The sequence below is a fragment of the Convolutriloba macropyga genome, chromosome 1 (genome assembly GCF_964194025.1).
Source record: "Convolutriloba macropyga chromosome 1, txConMacr16.3, whole genome shotgun sequence".
Taxonomy (NCBI): Eukaryota; Metazoa; Xenacoelomorpha; order Acoela; family Convolutidae; genus Convolutriloba; species Convolutriloba macropyga.
In genome coordinates this window covers 61790983-61815121 of record NC_134468.1, presented here as the reverse complement: position 1 = coordinate 61815121, position 24139 = coordinate 61790983, and the positions used below count along the sequence as shown (strand labels likewise).

Genomic DNA, 24139 nt, shown 5'->3' with positions numbered 1-24139 from the left:
TAGCCTGTGATTACTACCTCTTTCACAAAAAGCCATCACCCGCAAGACAAAACAGTGGAAACAACGGTAGCGGTACCACTGCAATGAAAAGGGCAACTGTTTCTTTTCCCACCCACTTAGAAACAAGAGAAACGTTTAAGCCCCATGTAAAGCTTCCCATTCTCAGAATTGTTCCGGACTGTGTAATACCCAGGTCTAGGTACAGACTTATGAAAAGACAATGCTCGACCCAAATGTACTATGAAAATACCATACTAGACTCATTTGAGCTATGAAAAGATTTCAGCTGGATTTTAAGACTTTCTGGACTTTAGCTTGACTCAGATTTTTCGCAAAAGACTTTAGCTCGACCCAATATTTGGGCTGGACTTAAGCTCGACAAAATGTTTGCAATGAAAGTCGAGTTAAAGTCTTTTCATGGGTCCGTCATTGGTCTTTTCATAAGTCTGTTTTTTTGCCATTAAAATTGTTCGTGCAATATTGCATGTAACGTAGTCAGCGTGTATGCTCCATGATTTTTTGCGATTCAGAAGAACAACTAATCCCTCAAAAACCTACATTTTGTTAAAAAAGATATTTGATAATTTTGGAGGGGAAAACAAACTAAAAAACGCCGAAAATTTGTAATGGCTAATGGGACTAGGACCAATACACTTAAACTAGCTGGTTTCATTGAAACTTTAATTATCTGTGGGATTGGGCTTCCAATTAGTGTTGAAGTTAACAAGTGTGCAGCCTGTGCGTGGAAAAAATTGTGCGCATGTCATGTATCGGAGATCACAAGGTCAAACAAGAAACTGCTGCCAAAAGACTGACTTTTGACGTATTTTTGACCTACCCAAAGTAGGCCAAAAGACTGACTTTTGACCTACCCAAAGTCATGTTCATTCAGCAAAAAATTTGTTTAAAGAGCACAGATTTGCTATACATACTTCTTCGAAGCAAAGTAAAAGTTCACTTCTGGAGATGGGGCATAGAAAATAGTAACACAAAAGAATATTTTATTTTTGTTGTGAAGTTCGAGAGAAATGTAAAAAAGTGGGATCTATTCTGTTTTTCCAGTGTTATTGCGCCCTCAGTTACAAATTATATGTTATATAGCACGTCACTATGTAAAAAAATAGGACGTGCGACTGGAGGGCGTAAAAGATATAAGCCCACTAAGCGGGGGACCAAAACAGAACCTATCCAAAAAATATGTTAAACATTCCAACCTTGCGTCTTTCTCGGAATTTCTTTGGAACAAATGCAGGCTAGTATTTGAAATTTAGAACTCAAAATCGCGCATTCATATGGGGAAAAATATTCAGTCCGTGTAAGAATGAAAAATTGAGAAAACCGATATCCGTTTGGCACTTCGATCATCAGGAGTCTACAGTTAATATTTTAAGGCTTCGAAGTAATGATTTTAAAAAAAATATAGGTGACGCAATTACAATGGAATCGGGAGAAATAACTAAGTTTGAAGAACAAAAATTTTTCAGCATGCTTGCCAAGAGGATTATAGAAATTTTTAAGTAATGTTGGATTTTTTTCCGTTTGTGCCCCCAGTACATTTTGCTCCTCCAGTTACACAGCACGTGCCATTACTTAGTAAATATTTATGTAAAAATATGGCTCATGAGTCTGCAAATAATATGCACCCACTAAGCTGGGGAAGGGGGCACCAGCGGAAAAGATCCTACTTTTCTTTTGCTTTCGATGATGATAGTAGTCAGAAACCATTGATAAGCCGAGGAACTGACCTAAAGTTTTAGCCCCAACTGTTGAGCATCCAAAATATTTTGTTTAGCTGATGAATATAGCATTTTTTTGAATAGTTTTGTTTTCAAGAGTAGCAAAAATAATAGTATTAACTTCAAAGTATCTTAAAAATAACTTCAAAGTATCTTAAAAACTGTTTTCAATAATGCTGCTACTTATTTAAAAAAGTGTTTTTTTTGTGAAATATTTTTCGTTATCATATCATGTGTCATCTTATCGCTTTGATTGACCGACCTCGGAATAAAAAAGAGCTAAAGATAAATATATTTCGATTGCACTTGCGATGAATAACTGTCAGTTCACCACATCGGGGAAAATCTGCGAGCTAGTTTTACGTTTCACAAACCTAGTGCTTTGACGAGCAAAAAGAACAAGGAAGCTCGGTAATGTGCGTTTGCGCATAAAGTTCCGAACCCGCTCATCCGGATTTTCGGCGAAAATGTCTTCCAAGTGAGGAACAGATAGAAAACCCCCAAGAATTCAAGTATTTTTCAAAAAAGTGAGTATGCAGAAAAAGAACGCCTCCAACGTAGATAACTCAATGGAGTAACAAATATCGCATTACATTGATTAGACCAGCCATTATTAGGAAAACAAGTCAAGACGAACTACAAAATCAAACAACAATAAAAGCAAACATTAATTACATCCAAAACTTTATGTCCTTTTGGAAAAAAACTTTTTAGCAAAGTCAAAATAGCGTCAGATAAAACTGACACTAAACACAGCAACTGTACGCCAAAAGAAAAGATATGGGGCCCACTCCAAAACAAGGCTCGGTAACAACTAGACAAAAAAGAACAAAAAACAGCAAGGCTAAAAAATTGGCTTAAATTTTTATGAACAAATAGTTTCAAAGTAATGAAGACAATTAGATAGCAATTGAAGACATCCGACATGTTTATGATCACATACGCCTTCATAGGAAGGCGTTAAGAACTGTCTTGATTCAATTATTTATGCGGTTACAAATAAAACAACAAATAGAGAAAACAAAAAAAGTCAATTAAAACTTGCGAGAAAACCCTGTCGAAACCCTTCATTTTGTTGCCCTTCAAAATATGTTCCATTCAGCTTTCTCGGAACGCCAGTAATTTGCTAAGCGAGTTTTTTGAATAGGAATAGGTAATAAGTAGACAAAAAAGAAGAAAACAGGGCAAAATTAAGCAGTACATTTGTACTTTTCGAAAGCAATCATTTTCAAAGTCATGAAGCCATTAACTACACAATAAAATGCTGAAGCAGTTTCGTTTGTTCGTCCAAAAAAAGCGCTTGGGAACGGTAATTTTTCAGAATATGTCACGTCTAAAAAAGGGCGTCAAATTTAGACAAAAATAAAAAAAATTAGTTAACTTTTAAACGTGTGTCGAAGCCAGTAAATTCATAACGAAATCTTCGAAAACTTTAGATTTTCTTCTCCTGCACTTTGTCTTGACAAAGATTTTTACATATGTGACCTGTAAAAAACGAGACTAGTAAACAAATGGTCAAAAAGGAACAAAAGTTAAAAATTGCTTTTTTCTCTTTGAAAATAGTTGTTTTCAATGTCTTGAAAGCCATCAGCTTTATGTTCAAATTAGAATATAGGCGCAAATAGTCTTACATAAGAACCAATGAGACCTTTCTTTATCGAAGAATTTTCACATGACTAAAAAGACAAAGTAAAAACGGCAGTTGAAGACAAATGTATAAAAACCAACTAAACTCTTTGAGAATGGGGTGTCGAAGCCGTTCAAACCATAATCCATGCCTTTTTTACTTTCAAATGAGCCTTGTTTAAATGAGCGTTCATTTTCATATGTTCAATTGAACTTTACTTTGATCCACAATAGTGTAATGTTTCCACTTTCAATAATGTGATAATGTGACAAAATGAGATAAAAACCGTGAAAAATGGGCCAATGCCTAAAAACTATAAAAAATGTACAGAATAGAATATCAAAGACAGAAAGCCATAACTTAACTCGCAACAAAGCAGGAAGAAGAAGCTTTCTTTATTTGCTGATACTAAGCAACAAGTTGATAAATTAAGAGAAAAATATTGGCAAAGTTCAATAAACCATTGTATATTTAAAAATCAAATCTTTTAAAGATCCCAAACGACAAAAATCTTTCGATTAAAGCGTCTAGGTACGATGTTTTTGAACTGTTTATGAAGCCAATTGGATCTATCAACACTGAGCTTTGAATTGAATTGTTCTTTCTTTAATTAACATAAAAAAGATTAAAATTTTTGTAAAGAAAGAAGGACTGATTACACTCTAAATTATTTTTGGATCGTAACTGTCCAAGATTTGGCAAAAAACAGCCTTGCTATTGTTTTTTCTCCATTGACAACGCTCAATTGCTTCGAATGTTAAAGATCTAATAATTTGTTAGCTAAAAGATCAAAATTGAAACTGCGTTTTTGATAACCATAGAGTAAAGTTAGCAAAAACGGCAAAATTTTGGTTCCAGAAGACTCTCAATGGAAATGAAATTAGTACTCGCTCCCTTTGTAGTTTAAACAGATTGTGTTAGTTGGTTTGGGGTAAGTAATTTCTGCAATTTTAATGAAAGTTGACTAAGGAAGCTTATTTTGGGCATCTTTTGATGAAAAAATTTTGAGCTGAAATTTGTGAAAAATTTAACCAATGTTTTGGCCAGAAAAATTAAATGAAAATAGTCAAGTAAACTTTTTCGCCTTTATAGACAAAATCAACAGTACTATTGTTAACAGTTTTTACATATTTTATCAAAATTGACAAAAATTGTGCAAAAAATCCGAAAAATGTGAGTGAAAGTTACGCAATTTGGTCTATTATTCACAAAATTTTAAACCAGGACAACTCGCTCTGGAGAAAAAAATGCAAAAAAATTTTTTTTTCCATATTCTACACTGGACGGGCTTTTGATTGATGCTAATCACAACTCTCTACGATGAAAATATCGATCGGTCAAAATTGTCTGAACAAAAAAATCAGTTGAGTATGTAGTTCCTTCCCCCTCAGTGATCGAAACAATTATTAATGATTATCGTGCTGATGTGAAAACTAAATAGATGGTTGCAATGGTATATTTCCTGGAATCGTCAGAGACATTTTATAAGGATTTTGGTGATTTTTTAAAAAGGGCTTAAGTTATAGTCCGAGAAAGGAAACGCGAGAAATAGTTCTAATCTATCATCTCCAATAAACAGAAAAGTGTTGCAAAAATGTTCTTTTCCCCGAAAATTAAGCAGAAAAGATTGTGTCATTATGACGCAAAGGTAAACCCCAAAATTTAGGACTTTTTAAAAACCGCGCCAAAAGTAGATACTTAAAATGAACAAAATTAAAAGACAATCTTTGTATCTTATTTTTCGCAAAAGGGGTTACGCCATTTTTGCAAAATTGACATCAAGTTGCAAATTAGGTGACAAGTCTTGTAGCACGTTTCCGCTCATTTTAGGTATCTATTTTCTGCAATAAATTTGTTTCTAATTCGCAATAGAGCCTAATTAAAAGCGCACTTTTGAGCATGCAAAAGTAACTTAAAGCTTTTAGTTGAGCATGCAAAAATTAATTGAAGCTTTTAAAGTGATTAAAAGATAGAATTAATGATGCGACAAAACATATTTGTTGAGAACTTTGGTTGTTTGTTTTTTTTAGTGGAAGTGTTTTCATATGTGATATTCACCCTTTTCCTTTCTAGTACCATTGCAGCAGATAAACCACCAGGACAGAATTTTTAAAGTTAATAGACGAAATAAATTAAATAGGCGGCTATAAACCTCTAAATAGGCACAAAGATTGTTGGCTCAAAAAGTAATAGATCACTGTAAACCTGCAAAAGCGGTTGAGCAATGGAAGAATTTTTCCAAAAAAATAGACATCCGAAACAGACGCAGAAGTGAGGGATTTTTAGGGGAAAATGCTACCCACCTGCAAACCCTCAAAAAAGCAAAAATTTTGAACAAACCCATTTTAACAGTTCATTTCCTGAATTAAACTGCAAATCACTCATTAAGTCAAACTTAGCGAAAAAATTAATCAATTCACATGTGATTTTTAACCGAAATTTTCCTCTGTCCAATCTTTTGTTGTTATTGGCAAATAAGAGGAGTTAATAAGTCGGTACAGGACAATCCTTCGTTTAAACGATAGAAAAAATTACCTAAAAGCTAGGTTTTTTTTCGATGATATAGCCCTTTCAACAATGAAAAGCTTTTTCAAAACAAGGAAGCTTGAATACAACTAAAAGCCTGAAAAACCATGCATGAAGAAATAGTGAGAAGACGATCAAGAATATCACCTGATGCTGTTTTCAATTTTCATCGCCCTGAATTCGATTAAGTATTTTTCAGAAACTAATATTTTTGTCAAATTTTCAGAAAAACTTCTAAGAAAGGCTTTGAGTGATGCTAATTCCATTTAACGACCTATAACTCACATCAAATAAAACATTGTGATATATTTGAGATCTTCATGACATATTATTAATCTGTAAACCACTTCTAATCACTTAATTCCTATCAATTAAAAAACGCGCATTAAATTAAGCTTAATTGAGGACAATAGATACATTCAGGGCGAAATAGAGTTACCTTGCGTACAAAAAAATACATAAATCGAACAGATTCGTGAAATGTAGCGCGCGAAAAACAGGATACACTGCTTGTATCTCAATTTTGCGGTTGAAATTTAGAAAATTTTGCAATTTTGGATTGCGCAATTCCCTTCGATATTGACTGTTTTTTCTACAGTATCTATATTTTGCAATTTTGTTGCATTTTCATCGTTTTAACATAGGAAAAACGAACAAGAGATACGCATATCGGGAAAATCTGCCGTTGACGACTTGGGTATACCTGTGCGGCGAATGAAAATACTTTGTCTGACATGGCTGTAAAGAAAACATGTCAGGACTACCCATTTAAATTTGTTTTGCTCTATTTAGCACTATGCAACTGACGAGCACATAGGTTTTGGAAAAGACTCAAAGTTGATAAAACAAGCCATATAGCTAAAAGTACTCAGTGCTTGTTTTGTTTTTTTTTAATTAAATCCCTGGTGAAAAATTTCTTTATTAGCTTTGATTAGCGTATTTAAAAAAAGCTCTAATGCATCATCTTTAGGACAAATGAATAGCAGGAGAAAATCGTTCAGAAAATTGTATTTTTCTTGTTTAGAAAATTATGGAATAATTTTGTCTGACCAAAATTGCGTATGCCTGCAATGGCTCTAAACGAAAGCAATCGTTATGATCGTACACATTCAAAATCATTTTTCCCTCCAGCTAGAACAAAACAACAGAAGAACAAAAAAGTTAGTGAAACTTATATGAGGGAAATGTGTGAAAAACGATGACTAATAGCTAAAGAATTACCTAAAGTATAGCTAACGTATACCTAAAAAATACCTAAAGACTGTAGGCCAAAGTATCTAACTTCTTACTAAAGTAGCATAAAATCTATCAAAATTTTTGGGCAATTGTTCCGAAAAGTTATTTGCGTAATTTTCACTTTTGAATGAAAGTAAAATCGTCAGAGTTTGAAAAATAGCCCAAGAATATGATGCTTATCAGAACTGGACAGAAATGCCTCAAAAATCAAGAAACTAAATAGGTTGGGTGGGTTGTGTTGGGTCCGGATGTTCAATATACATTTTCAAACTCTACTCTTCGAGCTACAATTTACTGCGTTTCTTGTCGTCCAAAAATTCTATAAAATTATTGTGAGTTTTGCTGACGAGAAAGACAACCCAGAACATGTATTCGCTCAGTTCTAAAAAACATTATGTGACAATTGTCCAAAAACTTTATTGCAAAGAGGAAAAAAGTCTTAACGGAATCAAACGTCGATTCTCAAAATTTCATGCCTAGCCAAATTATTGTCATTACTTATTCTTGCTTTCTCGCCAAAATTTCACCCGATGGCTTAAAATAGATTTTTTTCTTACTGCGAACATAAAAGTTGAAAAATGGATTATTTATTAATTTGGAGGTCATAATGGTAAATAATAGTGGGAAAGGTAATAAGTTGCTTTGAGAATCAACAGCAGTCCGTGGCCACCCAGACTTGCCTGGAGGACGTGTTGAATAAAAATCCGGCAGGTTTACAGGCCACAAAGCCACAGATGGGCTCACAGATCCAACAGAAGATTAACCAGTTGACACTTCAAGGTTTACATGCACCGCTGCAACAGGAGGGGATCTCAATTAATCTGACTAAAACAAATTTCATGTTTATGCGCTTCAGAGTTTTACCTAGACGATGGTTGAAGTCTCTGGAAATATTTTTTTAAGGATCTGACTGAAACCGACATATTTCGAAGCGAAAACCTAAAATTTTATATACACCAATAAAACTGTTTCGTGTTGGTAGAGCTTCATGCACCTCTTGATTTTCCATTTCGGTCCCAAAGTGTTTGTCTTAAAAGCACACCATGACTCCTTTTTTCAAATTATTGCGTGCAAATTGGAACCTAATTCTTTAATGTTTTAAGACGCGAAGAACGGCGATGACTCACAACATGCTTCACCCCGCAGCAGAGGCACTAAACCCCGATCAGCCACTTTGGGCAGCAGTGGAGGTGGAGCAGGAGGAGGAGGAGGAGGGGGAGGTTCTTTCAGAAGTACCCCAGATGATGACAAAGATGACCTACCGGATGTGTTCAAGAGACTGTCTAGTCCAATGCATAGAGGGCGGTCAGTTGACAGCCTGAATAACACAGTGGGGGCAGGTGGAACAGGGGCGGGGCATAGTAGCAAAGATAGACAATTGGGTAAATTTTGAGTTCACTGGCACCAATACATAAAAAAGAGATCTCTCAAATCACATTAAAATTCTGTTCGTTTTCGTTCTAATTTTCGTCCCTTCAAATGTATACAACTTTCAAAGGCTGTTTGATGGCTGACTGGAAATCTAGAGAGACCTAGTTTTTAACAAAAAGCGGTCAGTTAAAATTTTGAACGCATCAAATCTAATAATGCTCTAGTCCCGTTGTCTTTCCACTTGAATTTCAAGGTGCAAAGCCCACTGCAATTTTGATCTAAAACACACATGTGTAAGTTGCATTTCAATGTTGAATTACAAAAATCACATTTTTTGAACAACTTATTCCCCAATAAAACAGTTTCTGAGCCAAAGGTTTTTTTTAAAAAAAATGCGTTGATTGGGAAAAAATTGTAAAATGATTGTACAAACTGTTTTCCAAACCTGTTGAAAAAAATCGAAAACATGAATCAGCAGAATTAAATGAAATTATAATTTTAAAACGTCTGGAGAAGCGGAGAAAAAACAGAGCATTGAAACGAACATTAAAGAACACGATTAATGTAAAAATAGTATAAAGTTTATCAGAAGCATTCCAAAAACTTTAGGAAAACTATAGGAAAACATGAAAAACTATTGAAATAATATGCAGAGGAAGCAATATTATTCCTATGAGTGTGGGAAAACTATTTGTTAATTAAATCAAATGCTTCACTATGGTTAAATTTATTATCGAAATTCCATGCTTCAAAATTTTGTGAAAAAAATCGAGAATCGGAACCTAAAGCTTTGAGACCATATCGAGAAATTATTGGTATTTTTTCACCAGATCTTGTCATCTCTGAACCCTTGGCATTAAAATTTGTGAACTTCGGGGGTGAATATACTCAGCGCAGTGAACTGCAACAAACAGCACAGAAAACAACCTTTGTTGATTTATTAACTAATTTATAATAACAGGAATGTTTTATTGTTCTTTGTTGCCTCCGGCTTTTTAGTTAGAAAGCAATGAAATTTTTCATTGAAAGTCTGGCGTTAGCATTAGATCATCTAGAGTTGTCATCTACTATTCAAAACTTTCTAGGAGATAGCATTCTGAGGTTTCGACGTTAAGACTCCCCCCTTTTTGACCGCCTGCTTCAGTTTATGACCTGAAATTAATGTAATTATACTTCCCATTAGTTTGTTTCTTAAAACCAAAGACTAAATTTCCGTCGGAAAAAAACGAAAAAGTAATGGCTCTAAAGCAAAAGAACTTCATTCTGGCAGTATAATTTTAGGTCTTCCAAGTTGCAAAATTTATTTTCAAGATTAGCAATCAAAGACTTGAATAATATGCCGAACTGTAGAATTCGGAAAACCTCACATTTTATCACAAAGTGTCGCAATTGAAAACGATAAAATGTAAATTTGGAAAAACCTTAAAAAAGTTAGTAAAACCGATGGCTTGCATTTTGAGGTCATTTGACGAATCGGATATATATAAACAAAACGGGTGGACGTGGAAATTGAACGGATGCAGTTTCGATTATCTGAGGGGGGACAAAATTTAATAAAGAGAAGCTAATTTCAAGTACTTACATCGGCATGATCAAACTTGATTGCGTTATAGTACATACCGTTGGGCAAGTTTCCTTGTTTTCACGTTTAGTATAATGTTTCAAAAATGCAATTAGGAGAAACTAAATTTCCAAAATTTATTTTTTTGAGTTGAGAGTTTTTCCGATTGATTGGTAGTGGCAGAAGTTTGATTCAGCTTTTGTTTAGTTTGAGTAAGTTTATTGGAAGTCATCAATGTAAAAAGATTGCGTTTGGGTCATTTGACTGCTCATTTGAAGTCGGAACAAAGTATATGTGAGCAAGGTTTAAAGTAGTCCATCGTTGCGATGTGAACAAATTGTCTTGTTCGGCAATTTTTGTACGCTGTTGCTAGATAAGTTGCCAAGGAGTAGAAGCATAACCTTACCATGGCAGTAAAATAACAGACCCTAAGACCCTATCTCAGGAGTTGACATTTAAAGAGGCTCTGAAAACGAAAACTTTATTGAGAGTGTTTGACCAACGTATCAACACCAGAACACTTGAGAACCGCGATTAGATCAAGGGGCCTATTTCAGAGTTACTTGAAGTACTTTTTTTTGAGAGTTTGAGTGGTTGAGAACGGCAACTGTCAGTTGAGTGGTTTTTATTAAAAATATGGGAGTGAGAACGATTATTCATGATAAAAACCTTGTTGAATTTCGGATTCTTTTGTTAATCGCTTAGGTTTCTTCTTTACTCATTAAGTGTTATTTGAAAACTTGAATCAGTTCTTCATTTTAACTTGAATTTCCAATTGCAATTGCTAGCAAGAGCAAAAATGAGGACAAAAAGCCCTCCAACAGAGAGCCATGAAGTCACCTTTCATTTTGTTAGAGTTTTGGCGGTATTCCGTCCCCAGCTAGTGAGCCTAAGCAAAATACAAAATTCTTCACAAAAAAATTCAAAGAAGAAGAAGACCAACAAGAGTGTTGACATTTAAAAAGTTGTTTCTGCGTAGTATTTCAAGCAAATCCTTGCTACTTATTCATCATGGTTTGATTTTAACTTCAACAGTTTATCTAAATTTTTTGAAAGTTGTGCTAAATATAACAAACACTGTAAACAGTTACACATCCGAGTTGTGAGTTATACTAGTTTTTAATTAACAATTATGATTAATTATGTTGACTCCTCTCAAATTTTGAAAAATTGTTACCCCCATTACCTTTATTTGCTCAAACTTTCTCACATTTTGCGTAGTGTTGGAAAACACGCTCAGTTGTGTGTTCAATCAATTGATATCTCGTATTATTTTACTCAAAGTTTTGGACCATTGGAAACCATGTGTAAAAGAGGTGTTTTTGCGACGGTTTTCGTAACAAAATATTGAATAGTTTTGGGTTCCAGAGCTGGAGACCCTGAGGTCAGAGAGCATCCGCACGCAAACAGGTAGAAAGTACGTGAAAGTGGCGCAGCAGCAACAGAGTTCTAAAGCAGTGCACAACAATAGCAATCTTGTCTCTCAAATGCAGCAGAGCAAATCCACCCAGAACATATCACTGTCCAGAGCATCCAGCAACAAATCCCTCGACAACCTAGGACTCACGAAGTATGTATCTTTTTTAGATCATAGAGTAATTTACAGATATATAATGGTTTATATAATGGTATATAATTCTAAGGTAACTATAAAAATGTTTTCCTGAAAATGCATGTCAGAAACGGTCATTTTGGTCGCTGAAAAACGATCAATAAAGGTCATCACTTCGAAATGTAAAACTTAACATAAGGATTTTGACAGTTTTTTTTAATAAGTACCGGTCAAAAAGCCCGATTTGGGGCGTCTGAAAGAACGCTAAAAACAGCCTTTCTGACGTTTAAAAACACGATCATGCCGGTAAAGAAAAAAGAGTCTTGATCGTTTTCTTATGACTTATTTGTGTTTTTTATTTTTAGTATAAACCTTTAACTAGAATAAAAACTTGCTTCGTTTGTCCGTAATTCAACTAGAAAATATTCAGATTGCTTTACTTATAAAAGTTTTACTTTTCATCTAATAAGTACCCAAAAACTACATCTATATTTGGTAAAGAGCTATTATGCAATAAATTTCTTGTTTCTGACCTAACAATTGTCTTTTTTACTGTCCTAGTCTATATAGTAAATATAGTGAGTAGCATATAAGGACACATTTAGATGTTAAATTCTAAGTTAGGAGAATATGCGCGATTCACAACATTAGTCAATCGTGACAAAAAATGTCACGCAGAGCAATTATAACATTAACTGTTAAATTTAAACTGTTACAAATTTAACCGTATAATTTCTTAACTGCCTGTCAGTGAAATTTAACTTACTGTATTACTTTTTTTCTTACTGTATTATTGCTCCAACAATTTGATTACAAAAACCTATTACAGAAAAAACAAGCAGGCTCGGTAATGTGCGTTCGCACATAATGCTCTGGTACCACTCATCCATATTCTTGGCTTATATCTACCAATTCAAGTAGATATAGTGAAAAGTAAAAAATAATGAAGAGTAGATCCTGCTTTGCTGTTTAAAACTTGATTAGTTATCGAATTAAGATGTCTAATATAGCTGAAAGAATATTACTAATCTGATTATTTCTTCGTTCACTAGAATGAACGAAATTTGAACCGAGTAACATAATTTTAAAAGTTTCTGGCGCAGAGAAACGAACGAAGAATTGGTGAAGTAAAAGCTTAATTTTATCAAACAACTGAAATCAGATTCTGAATTCAACTGCCATCCATTTTTGAAACAAAACTTCAAACAAAAAGTTCTCTCTGCAAGAAACGAAACTAATTTTTTTACCCAGCTTTGTTAACCAAAACGACATTTCGATTTTTTTGGAAAACGGCTTGCTTCATTGTTACATAACACCTATACGGAAATCAAAACAGTAACAAAAATTTAAAATCAGTAACAATTTTCAGCATTCCGTAATTGAAAATTGCAACAATCTTTCATAATTGCTTTTAGCGATAAAGTGACAATAATAACATCGAGATAACTAAAAACCAACAAGTGTAGACGAGATTTAAAAATAATTTAAAGTTCTCCAAATTAACTGCTGTCTACAGTAAAATCGACACCAACAAAAAGAAATCACTAAGCAAAAGAAACACTTGACGATGGGAGATAAGACAAAAAACAAATAAAGATAAAAATCAAAACTCAAATGCCAAAAATATTTTTAAAAAGAAAACAATATCTTATCTGTTTCGATAAAGGCTAAAACCAGTAGACGGTTTTACCGAAAATTAAAATTAAAGCCAAAATCCTAAAAAGGAACAAATTTTTCCAGAGAAAATGATTATATGAGTTTACTAATTAGAGCTGCAATGGCCATTGGATCCTTTCCTTAATAAAGCTAAGTGATGTTTACAGTTTTCCTTAGCAAATAAAAGAAAAATGTGAAAGATGATTACACTTGTTTTGTTTAGACATATGAATTTAAAGCTCGAGGAAAATGGTCTCTGTCTAATAATTCATTCAAACAATACCATATACGCACCATTAGATCACATGTATCACATTTAAATGGATTTGCTGAGAATCAGAAGGACCAGGGTGAACAAAATATCTCTAAAAACCAAAATGCTGTTCTAACAAAAATTTTGATGTCTACTTTAAAAGCATTTTGAGACAGTTTTAAGCTTGGAAGCTATTTTTTTTGTGTCCGTTACTATAATAGCGTTATGGACTGCAGTTTGATTTCTCATTGAGGTAAAAAGTCAAAAAGATTAAAGATTTTCTGAAAAGGTGGTTTCCCATAAATAATCCGAATGCATTCCCTTATAAGAACAAAATGAGATTAGTAACAGCGTGGCTACTGTGCTGCCTGGATTTTGGGTATATGAACACAAAATATTCGCTAATACTAATATAGTTGGGCAAAAATATCTAAAAAGTGCAAAAATTGGTCGAAAATCTTGCTCCAGGTAATAGAAAGTACAATAAACCCCAAATGTTGCTAAATAACAAAACCGTAAATAACTCATCGAAAAAAACAAATACGGAAAATTTTTGTTTAATTTGCAATCTCATCTCAGTAGGATTTCTAATGATACCACTCATGTGTTTCAACCATGTTCAACCACATGTACCGATCGGCCAAATCGATTGAACAAACAAAAAGCTAGTTGAGCATGTAGTTCCTCTACCCACTGAGTGGTGTTGGAAGAAAAACAACTATTAACAACTTCGGAAAAAATCTGAGTTACAGTTGTCTAAAAGCAAATTCCTCTGTTTTAACTGTGAAAAAAATTGTGAAAATGTTATCAAATAATTAAGTACAGCCGCATTTTAGCTTTAGGCTTTTTTGTTATTGTTTTTAAGAAATTCTGTCGTAATAGTTATAATTTGAATTTTGAAGTAAATATGTGGCTTGGCTTTTAGCTCTGCCTAACTTGAAAAGTCAACTAACAAAAATTTGAAAAGAGGTCAAGTTTTATTAATGTGCCAACCTGTCATATTGCATTGTTTAAGTGAGCATTGAGTCAACCAAAGCATTGAGTCAGCCGAAGCCTTGAGTCTGCACGGACTCGAGTCGCATAAGATTGAAATTGAATGATCCTATGTTATTGCAATTGAAAAGCGGTATGGTTAGACTTAACCTCCATAGCTTTTTTGTGGTTTCTGTACGTCTGCTACAATATTGAGCAGCTCTTTCCAAAAGTAAAATTTAGTTGTTGCGACCCCACTTTACTGGGTGGGGGAATTATATGCTCAACTGTTTTTTTCAGTCAATTTAGGCTGATCAATTTATTGCTCATAAAAAGTTTTTGTTTGAGTAGTACACTAGAAAGATTGAAGGGTAGAAATTTCGAAGGGCAGACGTAAAAGGTGGAAATTTCGGTTTTAAAAGTCTTTTCTGTTGTGATTTGTCCGACGAAGTTACATTTATTGTGTTTACATTGCTTGAAAACATTCGACATATGACTCAACTTTATTTCAGTTCTAGCGTCAATTTTTAAATCAATTTATGACACTTTGCAAAATTATGTATTGCGCTACGATTTGGAAGAGCTAACTGTTTTGAATAGAAATGCAGCAATAGCAAGGCCAGTTTTGGTTGCATGGTGATCTTTTGAAATAAAAAAATATCAACTGCATTGAGAAGGTCTCATTTAAAAAAACTACATATTTTTGTTTTTTTTTATCAGGTCAGGTACTGACAAATTACTTTTCAAATCAAGGCTCCGTTAATGACAAATCCCACTTATGTTCAAATCAGATGCAACGAACTTAATTTTTTTTTCAGAAAGTTGCGCTTAAATTTCATGACTTTGACGATGTCCTTTGGTGAACTTTTAACGATTAGCCTGCATTTGCTGTTCCTTTGTGTATCTTCATGACTTAATCCCATTAATCGAAGGTCCAATCGGCTTCTTAACGATGTATAAGTGAGTCTATCCAGTACTTTAGTACTTTCAGTTGATACATGATGGCTCTTATTAATTTGGATGTGTTTAATTTTCAAAAGTGTGAGAGAATGATTGGACTATGGCCCTCTTTTAATCTGATTTTAGTCAGCAATAGCTTCGTCCCATTACAAACAGATCTCATCTTCTTTTTAGCGATCAAAATAGTCTGTTAAGTGAGTTCCATTAATTCCACATAATTGCTTTTTTTTCGATGTCTTATCTCATTATTGCAGTTTTGACAGATCAAATGGTTGCTAAATAGAGCCCAAAACGGTCCTAAATAATGTTGCCAATTAATATATAATGGTTTCGATGGCTTCGGCAATTTTTTACGCTGATTTCTCTTTGAATTTCGGTATTTGTTTTTGTTTGTAGTTATTTTTCTTCGTGTTTGACCTATTTTGAACAAAGACAGGTCTGACTGGCGTGCTATGGTGGTATAATTAAATCTATCTAATAGATGGATCTTCGTTTGTGAAATTAACTTTGCGTTGCTGTTCTTTTTTTGTCAACTTGAAACTTAAACTCACAGGTGACAAGTTCTTGTCAATTTATTTGAATTCATTATCAATGTTTCCAGACGTTTTATAGTTTAACCGGTGATTTGTTACTTTTGTTACCATGTTTTTTTTATAAAATCTTTCTTCAGTTTAAGATAATATCTTAATTTTTGCATTTTTGTTGTTTTTGACATAGTCTTTTCCAATTTAGGTCGAGTCGATGTTCTAATGTGTTACTTGTGGTCAATTGTAATCTGTTCACTAAATAGCTTTTGGTTTGAGTGATTTTAACGTTGTGTATTTAAAATTAAAATTTTGTGAGTTTTTGAGTTTGGCCTATCTTTTTTACAGTTGTTTTAGTTTTATGACTTAGTCTTAATAATTGAAAATCACGTGGTTTCCTATAAAGATCATTGTATATACGTGTTTTGTAAAAACAAAGTGGATTTTTTTGGGTTTTGAAATTGTGTGATTTTAAGGAACCGAATTGTATTTTAAACTTAACCACTTTTTGTTTTTTCTTTTCAATTTTGATATAATCTCACTGAAAATAATTTTCCACTCCTTTCTTGTACAGGACAAGTTAGCTTGTTTAGTTCTTGTGCAGGACAAGCTAACTGATGATATTTTGACTTAGTTTTTTTGAAAGTGATTTTGAGTTGTATCTTTAATTGATGTTTTTCTTGGTTGCCTTTTGCTCATCTTGTTTTGTAGTCTCATTCAATACAGATTTAATTGGCGCTCTAATGCAATTTGTAAAATGTTTTTATTGCTTTAAGTTTGAATGGAATTTTTTGCTTAGATCAATTTTCTTTGAAGTTTTGAACTTTTTAAAGTGAGTTATCTTTTTTCATTTGGTAGACAGTTAATTCAACTAGTCAAATGAGCGGAATGAGAACCTTATGTGCAAACGTAAATTACCGAGCCTCATTTTTTAATTCAATTGTTTGAAATTTAATTTTTTGTATTATTTTTTGTGGCAAATATAACTAATTAGCATTGCTCTCCTTTATGAGTCAAACATCTCGTTAAGAAGTTTGCCGTGAATAGGTTAGGTTTCAATTTTTTGAATACAAATTTGTAGGGCACTAATTGTTTGTAAGATCTTACAAACTTACAAATTAACCGTTGAATATGATTTGGTTTTTAAATGTGTTATCTAAATTTATTAATTTTTTGTGGCTTGTTGAAAAATTTATATCATTTTAACCGTTTTATAATTGTTTTTTTGAGGTTATAAAATTTTGATTGTTCTATTAAAAGTGGAGAACAAAAATGCAGAGGTTGAGAAGGAAAAAAGAATCAAGATGTTGAAGAAGCAATAAAGTTTTCATCTATTAGAAGTTTTTAAACTATTTTTGTTGACGTGTAATTGATTGGCACAACAATTATATGCAACTATTATGAATTTTGCGTTCCAAAATGGCAAATACAATCTGTGATAACTGCAACTTTATTGTCAATTTAATGAAATATAATGAAACAAATGAGGAAGGCTTATGTATGTGGGATCATGTGTAAAAGAGCTCTCAAGTGGTTGTTGTATTAATAATTAAAAATAACGATATTGATTTGTTTCGATGTTTCAGCAACATGATCCGAGGATCCATCCGAAGAAAACTAATAGGGTGAGTATGTAGTTTCTCTCAGCTATTTTCATAATTATTTGCTACCCTTTTAACTCGCCTCTCATGAAACATACATTACGCTGTCATCTACTATCATTTTGAATCAGCCTGTTAATTAGCCATTATCTTTGCTGGGTTTTGTTTCAGAAAAAGAGACCCATTGGCCGAAAGCGGTAAGCAGTCAAAAATATTTTTTCAGAAAAATTTATCATTTATAAAACTAATGGTGATCGAACTAATGGAAAATTTAAAAAAGGGGTGCATCAACTTACCCTGCCAACAAGAAAACGCCCCAAGAATTACCAATTTTCCTCAAAACAGACCACAGAGCTATGCTAATTGAAATTGCGTTGGTGTTATTTTCTATAATTTTTTAAGTTATTTAAAACTTAAATTGACAATTAACTTGGTTAACATAACTATGGTTATCAATAAAACAGATCAACTGTTTAATGAATCGATTTTTTAAAGCAATTTAGTTTTAACCAACATTAATTTTCATAGTTAGTTACTCAGTCACCTCAATCAGTTCATAACACTTTTTTCCTGTTTCAGCTGCCATGCGATGGAAAACCTCTCCAAGTACGACAAACATTTGTTTATTCTGTTCATTTTCTCAGCATGAACTAACTGTTAATTGAGCATGTTTCTTTGGTATGTTTCGCCTCATCTTTCTTACCTTTCACCTGTTTACACTTTCTTGTCTGCTATTTAAATGTATTAAAATAAACCCAAACTCAAAGATCTTTTAAATATACAAAGCTGAGCACGGTTTAACATGAAAAATATGCGACATGCATAAAGACTTCCATTTGTTTTCAATATGAACAGTATGAACATCGTCAGAACTCTTTCCGGAAAAAGCATAAGCATAGCTGTCGAGAAGGCATATAGTTGCTTCGTAAAAAGCATATTTGTTACGCTTAGAACCACGCATCCTTTTTAGCCTTACCCAGCTTCCCCTCCCCCTCTTTTTCCCCATCCCCTTTAACTCACTGACGCTAGCCTTCCTATCATTATAAATCTACAAACAAGCCCCATGTCAGTTATGTGCAAGCAATTATTCCGATATTAGTCGGTTACGATTTGTTATATAAGTTTTTTCTCTCCCACTTGGTATAATCAAATTCTATAGATTGTGTTAGTTGTATACTTTATATACTTTTGAAAAAGAAAAAGCCTCGTTACAAAAAATCAACGTTACTGAAAAATTTTCCAGACCCACTGAACCAATGTAAAACCAAAGGTATTGTTTACAAACAGTAGACAAAACTTTCCAGAAAAAAGTCAACCATTACCATTACCACTTTATCTAATAAACACAATTTTGTATATTCCGCTTTGTTCCAGAAATGTTTTATTCATTTACAAAATTTACAAAAATCGTTTGCAAATCAAGTATAACTGAAAATTGAAAAACTTAATCTATCAAAAAATCTGATAAAATTTAACCAGAAAATTTTGAAAGTTGTTACATGGTTGAACGAGAACAACCAAATATAATTTTTGCATAGGATAAGCTTGACATAGCTGGACAACAAGCTCTGCAAGTTATAGCCGCAACAAGTTGTGGGCACAGACGCTAGTCTCCGAGCTTAACCGCAAAAGAGAGACAATATAGTTAGAAACTGTGAAAGAGATAAGGCGTAATTCAAGGGGGATTAGAGTTGTTAGATGGTTGAAAGAGAACACCCAAATATAATTTGTGCATAGGATAAGCTTGACATAGCTGGACAACAAGCTGTACTTGTTCAACGCATGCTTCGTTAGAGAACGAAAACCTCGAGGAACAAGAACGAACATTTTCGACAACTTAAGTTCGACAACTTAAGACCAGTTGCCCAAGTTTGACAACTTAAGACCAGTTGCACAAGTTTGACAACTTACGACCAGTTGGTGCGCCAAGCAAGAGTATTTGGTAAGTGCTTGGTAAGACCAAAAAAGAGATGCTGGTTCGATATCAGTACTGGTTCATTTTCACATTAGTTGCGCCTGCTTATAGCCGCAACAAGTTATGGGCACAGACGCTAGTCTCCGAGCTTAACCCCAAAAGAGAGACAATATAGTTAGAAACTGTGAAAGAGATAATGTGCAATTCAAGGGGATTTGAGTTGTTAGATGGTTGAAGGAGAACAATGCAATTCAACCGAAAGAGATAATGCGCACTTCAGGGGGGATGTTAGAAGGTTTAGAGAGAACAGCCTAATTGTAAATTTTGCATAACGTAAGCTTGACATAGCTTAACAAGAAGTTGTACTGGTTCAACGTATATTTAGCTAGAGAAACGAAACAATGAGAAGCAAGACAGAACATGAGAATGAGATACAAATGCCCAGTTTTGAGAGCTTAAGACCTATTGGTGTAATAGTTAGCGCACTAGGCTTGAAAATAAGATATTGATGGTTCGAATCCAGTGCTGGTCCATTTTTGCATTAGTTGCCCCTGCTCTGACCCCTAATACTTTTTTGAATGATTGGGAAATGTTTCCCATAAACTATTGCTGATAATTTACGATCCTTGCAAGTAACAGAATATGCCTGTAAAAATGATTCTTCCCAAAAGTTGTCATTTCGACTAATTTGGTAAATCATTTAACAGCTCAATCATCCGAAAGTATCGTTGCGCTCATTTTGTGTAGAAAATATATATTTTTCAACGTTCAGAACAACTTGAGTATGCTGAAACTAAACTTCTAATGATCCAAAAGAATTTTTTATTGCTCTCAAAAATAATTTGCCGCAAATATTTTTGGCTTGTTCGTCATTTGTTTGCAGCTCTTTGATCGCTTAATTGTCAAATTTCTTTTTGCATTTTTAAAATCGTTTTTTCTTGTTAATCCGGAGAGCACTAAGTCCCGGTTTAGCTCTTGGCGTTTAGTACACTCTTAGTAAAAGGTTCACCGAGTTTGTTGAGGAGACCAAAGTGCATGTCATTATCCTAAGGTGTGGGGAATTTTTTTGCGAAGTTTAGACAACCACCCCCTCCCTCCCCCATCTCCATCCCCTCTCTCCCAACGAATCTAATTTGCCAAAAAGGTTTGATATTGCAGAAAAACTGCTTTTTGGGGAACTTCTTTTGTTTTTTTTTATATTTGTACCTGCCAATGTTTCATCCCCAGTTCTGTTAATTTGTGTATGTGTCAGTGGAGTGCATGTTTATGGGTTTAGGGTTCTATACTAAGCCTCCGCGGGAGAGACTGTTCAAACGGTGGAGGGGAGCCAAAGGTAAGTCAGAGAGTTAATTTAACTATAATTCAGCCATTTGTTCTTATTGTTCACTGTTTTCTAGCTGCCGCTTGCTATCAATATTCCCAGTTTTCCTCAAACTCTTTTATTGAAAAAAGTGGCAAAGTACAAAACTGTATCCAGAAACCAGTTTTTTGATATCTTCATTATGAAATGAAGGCATTGATTGGAGTGGAAAGTTAGCTTATCGAGCCCAACTAAATAAGTAAGCTGACGCAAAATGTGGTTACAAAAAGTTCTCATGAGAAATATTGATGTAATATTTTAAAAAGTTTCTCATCAATCTAGATCAATTTTTGCTTCACTGGGTACTAATTGAGTCCTGAATTACACGTTGCTAGGCTGCCACACTCGGTCGAATTAAGAAATAAGTATATGCGTGCAAAGTCTCACAGTTTTCCACCTGCACCAACATCCGGATGCTAAAATCTTCCTCTACGTTTTTGATGACCATGAGGGCTCAAGATGCTTTGATTTCGACCTCAAGACTTTGCAACCTCAAAAATGCCATGGAAACATTTAACCAAACTAGTCTGCTTTTATACTGACTCCAGAAATAAACGGTAACGCAAATGAAAACATGAAATGTATAGGGTACATTGATATAGGGTACGTGAAATTGATATAGGGTACATTTCACGTTTTGGTTTGCGTTACCCTTTATATCTGGAGTCAGTATAAAAGCAGATTAGTTTGGTTAAATGTTTTCATGGCATTTTTGAGGTTGCAAAATCTTGAGAAAAAAGTCTTTTTTTTCTGATCAATTCACAATTTGATCAGTGAGGTATTTATTGTCCCAAAGATTTCCATCAAATCTAAAGAATTAAGAGTATGGATCATTTCAAAACGTTTTCAGGTGAAAACTTGGCTCGGTTATATCTTCGCGGACGTTCAATAAACCTTCAGGGCCCTAATGAGTTCATAAAAGGTCGAATCCACCAGATAGGAGAGCTGCCCGAGGAGGAACTATCGGTCGAGTGGGTGTTCGGCTACCGGGGCAAAGATTGTCGCAATAATCTGCACGTTGTCAGCACAGGAGAGGTGTGTTACTTCACGGCCGCCATTGCTGTTTTATACAATACCACAGAACTCACACAGAGACATTATGTCGAGCATTCAGCAGAAATTAAAAGGTAAGTTGATTCTACCAAATTGGGAATCGAACACAAGGTGAGTTTCTGCAGAATTTGGCCTCTGATATAACCGTGCCAGACCAAAAGGATCACTGATTATACCATATTGCGATAACTATCCAGAATTTTGTGTTTTTTGCGAAAGTATGCTTTATACAAACCACATAATTTGGGTCAAACTAATGCTCCATGTGCAAACCAGGGCCGTCTCCAGTGAAATTGTGAACCCGGGAATACTATTGTTACTGATATTGTTTCTGATAATGTTTCCGATGTTTTTTGATATTCATCAACGTTAACTCATTGTTATAAGCGATTTTGACTTGAGTGCCGTCTCTTCTTCTCGCATTTTTTTAATGGTGGATCTCCTCGATTTTTAAGCAGTCATAAAATAGCGTTAATGGAGTTGAAATTTCAGCATGGCTCTGCATCCTGACAAAATCACCTTAGCAACTGGCCAGGGCATGGGTATCATGGACAATTCTCTTATGGACAACTACCTTGTAAGTTACTGCACACTCATGACAAAAATAATTTTTTTGCAGTTCTATATTAAATAATAGTGCAAATAATGGTTGTTCTGATTTCGACACTGTGTTTTCGTAATTTTTAATGATTTTTTTTATCGCGCCTGCATTTTTTATACATCTTTTTTGGCCTCGTTAATTGAAAACGTTATTAATTTTCCAAATGGGATTAAGTGAACCTACCTAATGCATCGAAGGCATACCCAATCGTTGCTTAGACTTTGAAAAATTTTTCTTTTAAGCGTTAAGCGTTTTTAAGCTCAATTCTGTGAAATTTTAGGTCTGTCTCACTAATCACAGGCCCATTTTGCTGAATGTGGAGCAAAAGGTAGTCTAGTTAGCTTTATTATCTTCTAAATTTACGGCTTTGATCCTGAGAGTTTTTTTAACATTTTGTGATTTATTGACATATGTTTATAATTGTTGTCCTTTTTTAGTCCTGCCGACTTACAAGAGCATTGAAAGTTCTCCTTGGCATTGAAAAGACTAAAGAGAACAGCTTATTATTTTGAAGGCTTCGACAATTTCCTTTAAAAGTTTTCTGTTGAAATTTTGAATTCTACCTAATATATTGTCCTTTCTGTAGTCACTAGATTCTCTATAATTAAAAAATGATCTAATTCGCTTCCAACAATTGGTTTCCAGGTATAAATTAACGTCTTAGTGATTGCCGTCGAAATACATTGGTTTTAATAGCTCTGACTCTACGTTTTGTCCTTAAAATTTAGAGATCCTATTAAATCAGATCAATTTTTCTGTTTTTTTCATTCTTTCTATCGCAATACTGAGAAATTCAATAGTGTTGAAACGAAACTGAATTAATCATCTAAAAATTTTTGCTGAATGCCTTACTTGGTATTTATTTTTTATTCCCATCCTATGACTTAGACTTACCAAAGACATATCCTTTGAGGAAATGTAAGTAAAACTCTTGAGAATTTTCAGTCAAATACAAATAGTTTTTGTTACTTTTCATTTTATTTGGTTTCAAAAATATTCGATGGTTTTTTAAAGTTCGCCTTTTTTCTTGGTTTTAAAGATTTTTTATCTAATCTCATCTCCTTTGTAGTTGACGACGAGTGAATTTGTATAGTTGAGGTTTTATCTGATCGTATTTCATTTTTGTCACTATATGCTTTTAAGAGTAGCTATTGAGTTCTCCCATAAATGTGTTGTTGTTTTTGTATAATTTGCCATTTGTATTGTCTGGTAGTTTTGTTATTGGCAGATATCATGGGATCTCTAATGCGGCATGTTATTATAAAATTTATAAAACTCGTTTAGTAGTTTGGGTAACAATTGATTACACATTACTGAACCTCCTTGTTACTGTTGTTTGAAATTTTTGAATGGTAACCACAAGAAACTAAAAACTTCCATGCAAACATGCTTTAGCTTGAAAGCGTGTCAATTGAACTGCGGTATATATAAGCGTTATTGATGTATTTTTTCTTTTCGGCCATGGTTTCTGTATAGATTTTCTTTTGAAACTGCCAAACTTTTTTAATGATTTTATTTTTAGCAATTGATATCAAAAGATTTGGCCATCGCAATTAAAAAGAGCCAAAAACAGCTCATAGTGGCTTCTAATCTAGCTTCCTCTTCTACAAACTTACCCAGACACTGAAAACTTAC

General features: G+C 33.8%; 1 protein-coding gene across 4 annotated transcripts in view; it reads left to right on the top strand.

Moving 5' to 3' along the window:
• Positions 1-24139, top strand: part of LOC142341323 (echinoderm microtubule-associated protein-like 2) — an 88429-nt gene that overhangs the window by 27148 nt on the left and 37142 nt on the right. For 2 of the 4 annotated variants that reach the window (XM_075392255.1, XM_075392251.1), the window contains 8 exons: positions 8229-8507; positions 11426-11627; positions 17561-17599; positions 17747-17772; positions 18155-18181; positions 20767-20823; positions 21701-21977; positions 22396-22480. In XM_075392255.1, the coding sequence (XP_075248370.1) occupies positions 8229-8507; positions 11426-11627; positions 17561-17599; positions 17747-17772; positions 18155-18181; positions 20767-20823; positions 21701-21977; positions 22396-22480 (992 nt within the window). Of the gene's footprint in view, positions 1-7779; positions 7906-8228; positions 8508-11425; positions 11628-17560; positions 17600-17746; positions 17773-18154; positions 18182-20766; positions 20824-21700; positions 21978-22395; positions 22481-24139 lie in introns of those variants that run through there. The other 2 variants (XM_075392267.1, XM_075392261.1) reach the window with 2 other exon arrangements.